Genomic DNA, 5,979 nt, shown 5'->3' with positions numbered 1-5,979 from the left:
GATTGAGAAGATCCTCACACCTCACGTTTCATCTAACGCATTCAGTCCTGGCTAGAGTGTAACACATGGAAAGAGGCTCACAGGACAGCACCCCACAGCATGCACTGCACAAGCCTGTGCACCCAGCCCGCCCCCGGCCCCTGCTGTTTCCACTCACTTGTTTGCCAGCATGTTGCGCCTGCCAGCGAAGGAGCACGTAGATCTTCTCTTTGATCCAGTCTTTGTTACAAGGCAGGTATGTCTGGGCGTCAGCTCAGTAAACAAGGCCACTGAGGTCTGCCAGATCGGCAATCAAATCAAGCAGCTGACTGATGACGTGTGTGATAGAGGGGCTGGTGGGGTTCATTCTCTTCGGATGTTCTCCATACATCTTACAAACGCCTTCCATGCATTCATTAACAGATTCATAGTGTAAGTTCTGCCTTCTGGCCTCTTGGTAGGCTGCACCAGCAAAATAGTGTGAGGCATCTCGCCAAACCCTCCGCAGCTGCAATCACTGACTCCACAAGCCACACACGAGGTCAGAGACAATATTTACTAACTGAATATGTCACTTGAACACAAGTTTACTAGTGCTTATTATATTCCGGTTGTGCTAGGTGCTGGGCTGCGACAATCAATAAGGTTTACACTATTGAAGGAGGTAGAGAACAGAAAGTTTACAACGAGGTCAAAGGACTGCACTAGGGTGAACTACAGAGTGCTGAGAAATTCTCTACTGGAGTGGTCAGTGCATTGTTGTTCTGGAGAAGATCAAGTAAAAAATTTGCTTGGGCCAGGGAGAGAGCCTGGTAGCATAAGTGCCTGCCTTGTAAGTGCAAGGTCCCAAGTTCAATCCCTGCATTCTGCATCCTGTGCTGGACCCAGAAGCCTAGTGTGCCACGCTGCCCCTGTAGCCCCAATGTTGGGGAGGCTGAGGCAGGAGGATCACTACAAGTCCAAACTGCATAGTGAGATCTTGTACCAAAACAAAAATTGCTGTAGTTCACTGAATTTATGACTGATGAGGTCTGTATCTTGAAGTCCCATAAGCTGGGCTGTCTACAAGGTATAATATGAACTCATTAAATTTTTTTTCTAATAAGAGTAATTTATTTCTTCAATGAATTGGGGAAAGAGTTTTACTAAGTTGTGATTAGTTCATGAAAGATGCCAGAATCCCAACACCCAGGCTACTTCGTTTAACTACATATCTCTGCTTTCTTCCAGGAAGTGTGCAGAATGCTGGAGGGAGTGGCTAGGTGTATTTTGGTTTAGCTTCATTTATTTCTTCCAAGGCTATGTTGGAAAGCAATGAACAGCGCTCCTGTTAAGACTTTTGCTTATCCGTTGGTAGATAAATGGCAGCAGCTAGAGGCTGTATTGGCAAGTGCAATAAATTAGACCCACATGTGCAAACATTGCATTATCTCCATGTGAGAACCTGAAAGGGTAATTCAAATCTCAAAGGTGCAACAGGTACTGCGCAAGAGAAAGAAGGTTTTCATTGGGAAGGAAAAACTGGGATGAGGAAAAGGACAAATGAAAGAAGGAAAAAAGCTATAGTTAGGTTTATACACAGAACAGTTTGGACAACTATATTGACGATTTCTGCTGGTGTTCTAAAAGGAGCAGTTAATGTGTAAATTTTTTTTAACTCTGATTTTTTAAATCTTTGAACTTCTTATAACTTCTTAGTTCTTGCTCTTTTTTCTTTAAATGAATCTTACATGTTTATATCTGGTAATCAAAATAACTAATTTGAAGATAGTATCATGCAATACAGCAACCATTGTTGAATTCCTATTAATTTTTTTAGTGAAATCTTGTATCATTTCTATCATTTCTAATGCTACTTTTTCTATTTTATATTATTTTATATTATTTAAAAATAATATAAAAGAATTTTGCTTAACTTTTGGGGGACATAAGAGGCTTTTTGGGGGCCTTTTTGGCATACTGATCAGAATCTCTAAAACTCATTTGTTTCTTAGTAAAAACAGAAAATTAAGTAGAAATCACTGCTGAATAGAGTTTTTTCGCTGTGCAAAGACTTCCAACAGTGGCCATCAGAGGGAGCTACTGGCCTGTTGCTTCAGAAGGTCCAAGACTTCTCCTGAGTCTCTGCATGGCCGACTTCATCTCCTGGTTCCACAGGGTGTAGATCAGGGGGTTGAGCAGCGGGGAGATGACCGTGAAAGTGACGTGGATGGGCTTGTCTGCGGGCAGGGCGGTGAAGGGCCGGGCGTAGACGTAGATGCAGGGCACGAAGTGCAGGGTGATCACCGTGACGTGGGCGGTACAGGTGGAGATGGCTTTCCTCCTGCCCTCGCCCGCCTGAGCTCTTATTAAGGACAATATGACCAAATAGGACACCAGGAGCAGGAAAAACCACAGCGTGGTGAGCAGCCCATTGTTGGAAATCATCAGCAACTCGAGAACAAAAGTGTCCGTGCAGGCGAGCTTGAGGACCTGTTGGACGTCGCAGTAGAAAGTGTCCAGGACGTTGGGCCCGCAGAAGGGCAGCGGCAGCAGGAGGGCCACCTGCACGATGGAGTGGAGGAAGCCGCCCAGCCAGGAGGCCGCGATGAGCCCAGCGCAAGCGCCTCTATTCATGATGGTCACGTAGTGCAGGGGCCTGGAGATGGCCACGTAGCGGTCCAGGGCCATGGCAGAGAGAGAAAAGACGTCCACGCCTCCGATGAGGTGGAAGAAGAACATCTGGGCGAGGCAGCCGTCGAAGGAGATGGTCTTCCTCTCGGAGAGAAGGTCTACCAGCACCTTGGGCGCGGTGATGGAGGAGAAGCAGATGTCGGCGACAGACAAGTTCCGGAGCAAGAAGTACATGGGCGTGTGGAGCCGAGACTCGCAGGTCACCGTGACCGTGATGAGGAGGTTTCCCAGCAGCGTTGCCACGTACACCAGGAGCAGCAGGAGGAAGAGTTGCCGGCTGACGTCTGGATCCGCGGTTAGGCCGAGGACAACGGTCTCTTACCCTCGTGCAATTAGCCATATCTGTGGAATCGTCTTGTTTTTGCCATTTGGTTCCCATCTAACTCACCTGAAAGTGCTGGGCCCTGTATTATGTTGCTTTCTTCTTCCCGTAGAATGCCCTCAGGTGGTCCCACTCGTGGCTCCATCTCTGCAGTCTGTTGAGTGGGCCATTTGTGGTTCCAGTCAGTTTAGTGGTCAAATTGTCACACGCATAACCATTCAATTAGTAGTCTATTGTTTTGGAACGGTGTTGGAAAAGAAAAACATAAAATACATTTTAAGTATTTTAAAACTATATGTGAAATCACCGAAATATAGTCAGGATACTTTATAGCAAAGTATCTTACAAACGGTTTCCTTATATATTTCTAAACTGCTTTTTTTTTCCCCTTTTTTCTTTTCTTGGTTCGGGGACTCGAACTCAGGACCTTGTGCCTGCCAGGCAGGCACTGAAGCCACTGAGCTATCACCCCAGCACACTGTGTATTCTTAAAGCAGAGAAAGAATAAGACAGAGCTGGCTTACTTAACTTGTTTGTCTTTGGTGGAGAAGTATATGTGTATGTCATGGGCTGATGGCTTTATATCTTTCTTAAAAATTCATTTTATTTTATTCTGAAGAGTAAAAATGAAAGCAAAAACAGATAGCAGAAACAAAGATAGAAAAAAGGTAACACACAACTAGATATGTTACAGATTTTCAAAACAAGAATAACAAATTAAGAATGGTTATATTTTCTATTTTCATCATCAAATCTATTGCTCAGATTAACAGATATAGCTTTGTGAGATTGGACAAATAACTGATATTAGTACTTACTTTTAATAAACTTTAATTTTTCTTGTCTTTTTACTTTTTCAAATATTTATTTTAGAGAGTATAATAATAATTGATAAGATGCTAGAAATGGTACACACTTAGAAGACCAAGATGAGAGGTATTCAACCATGGTTTTTGTATTTCACGTTACTGTCCTCGACGTAGTTGCTTACATCATATATATTAGTGTAAAGGGTTAGAGTGAAAATCTAACCATAAACTGCTTTTTTCAAAAAACTGATTGAAATTGTTAGTACAATCATCTCAGCTACCCTGCATATATACTTGCATGCTTTTCCCCCTTCCTTTTTTCCTCTTTTCTCTTTTAGCCTCATCTTTATTGTTTAATCCTTAGGTCCAGTTTCTTTCTGTTTTACTATATCTATTATACCTTTCAGGTTTTATTTACTCTTTCAGGTTCTTACACTAGGGAGACAATATGATGTTTACACATGTGGTTCCATTTACGAGTATAGCCTCTAGTTGCATCCACTTACCTATAAAGGCCTCAACTTTGTCTTTATTTATAGTTGAGTAATACTCCATTGTATAAAAATAACACATCTTTTTTATCCATTTCTCAGGTAATGGGCATTATAGTTATTTGCAAGATTTGGTTATGACAAGTTGTGCTGCTATAAACATTGGTTCACATATATCACTATGGTATGATGTTTCCAGTTCTTTGGGAAATATCCAGAAGAGGAATAGCTGGATTGAATAGGATTTCCAGTCCTAGTATTTTGAGGAGTCTCCACACTGATTTCCATGGTGGTTGTACCAGTCTGCATTTCTACCAACAGTGCAGAAGGATTCCTTTCTCCTTACGGCCTCTCCAGCATTTGTTATTAGTTGATTTCTTTAAGATAGACGTTCTTTCTGGGATGGGATGGCATCTCAATATTGTTTTAATTTTTATTTCTCAAATGGTCAGTCCTGTGGAACAACTAAAAAGACCTAGAATAACAAAGACAATCCTGGGCAAAAAAGGCAAGGCAGGAGGCGTTACAATCTCTAACTTGAAATTATACTACAAACTACAAACTATTTGTAACTACGGCGTTACAAATCAGCAGGGTACTGGCAAAAAGCAAAACAAAACAAAACAAGCACAAAAAAAACCCCAACAAAACAAAAGCAGACTGAGGATTAGTGGAACAGATTAGAAGATGCAGCTAGAAATAGAAACACACTCAGCCACCTTATCTTTGACAAATGAACCAACATGTTCATTTGAAGAAAAATAACCTCTATAACAAATGGTGCTGGAAAAATGGTTCCCCACATGCTGAAAACTAAAACTAGACCCAGGTTTATTGCCATGCACTAAAATAAAGTCAAAATGGATTAAAGATCTAAACATTAAGCAGAAACACTAAATCTACTAGAAGAGAAATTAAGTGGAAATATTGAAGAAATAGGTGTAGGCAAAGAGTTCATGAATACAAACCAAACTGCATGGGAAATACTTCAAAGAATCAACAACTGGGATCTCATCTTATGAAGTTTCTGCATGTCAAAAGAAATCACCAATAGAGTGAAAAGACAGCTCATAAAATGGGAAAAAATTTAACCCATAATCACTCAGACAAAGGAGTTCTATCTAGAATTCATAAAGAACCAGATATACAAAAATTCTTTCTTTTAAAAATTTATTTATTTATTTATTTATTTGGTATAGGGTCTAGCTATGCAGTTCTGACAGGTAGTGATCCTCCTGTTTCAGCCTCCCCTGCACTGGAAGTAAAGTCTTGGCGCCACCACACTCAGGTTTGGTGGTTGGCATGGTATGCCAGGGCTTCTGGGGCCAGCACTGCAACTGGGGATTGAATCTGGGTCCTTGCACTTGCTAGGAAGGTGTTTAGATGGCTGAGTGATCTCCCCTCCTCAGTATGGAATTTCTTAAGCTGAAAAGTGAAGCCTTTCTCTGTCTCTCTATGCTCTCTGTCTCTGTCTGTCTGTCTGTCTGTCTGTCTGTCTGTCTGTCTGTCTCTTTCTGTCTCTCTCTTTCCAAGAGAACAAAACATAGTAAAAAACACTATTAGAAATGTTACAGATGTAATGTCATGTACCTCGGTAGTGTCCCAAATTTTCTGATCAAGAAGATTATGAGGCCAAAGAGGAAAGTGATCGATGACGTAGAGTGTGCCTAAGGAGAGTCACATGGGGAGAAGACACTCTCTCAGG

At 41.7% G+C, this 5,979-nt stretch overlaps 1 protein-coding gene across 1 annotated transcript; it reads right to left on the bottom strand.

Moving 5' to 3' along the window:
• Positions 1–2,058: 2,058 nt before the first annotated feature.
• On the bottom strand, positions 2,059–3,720 carry LOC101563788 (olfactory receptor 4D10-like). The gene is made up of 2 exons (XM_012512861.1): positions 3,686–3,720; positions 2,059–2,965 (listed from the first exon to the last, which is right to left on the bottom strand). The coding sequence occupies exons 1-2, from the start codon at positions 3,718–3,720 to the stop codon at positions 2,059–2,061; spliced, it is 942 nt and encodes a 313-aa protein (XP_012368315.1).
• Positions 3,721–5,979: the final 2,259 nt, after the last annotated feature.

Source organism: Octodon degus, unplaced genomic scaffold, assembly GCF_000260255.1.
Source record: "Octodon degus isolate 3935 unplaced genomic scaffold, OctDeg1.0 scaffold00283, whole genome shotgun sequence".
In the NCBI taxonomy this organism is placed as follows: domain Eukaryota; kingdom Metazoa; phylum Chordata; class Mammalia; order Rodentia; family Octodontidae; genus Octodon; species Octodon degus.
Note: the sequence above shows the minus strand (reverse complement) of the source record. Positions and strands in the feature narration are given on the sequence as shown.

What these genes read in the sequence shown, in the direction of transcription:
- LOC101563788 (XM_012512861.1), bottom strand. Translation starts at nt 3,720, where the DNA reads ATGAAAATAGAAAATATAACCATTCTTAATTTGTT. An exon ending in ATAACCATTCTTAATTTGTT is followed by an intron (nt 2,966 to 3,685) that starts ATTCTTGTTTTG and finishes AGGGTAAGAGAC; the next exon opens with CGTTGTCCTCGGCCTAACCG.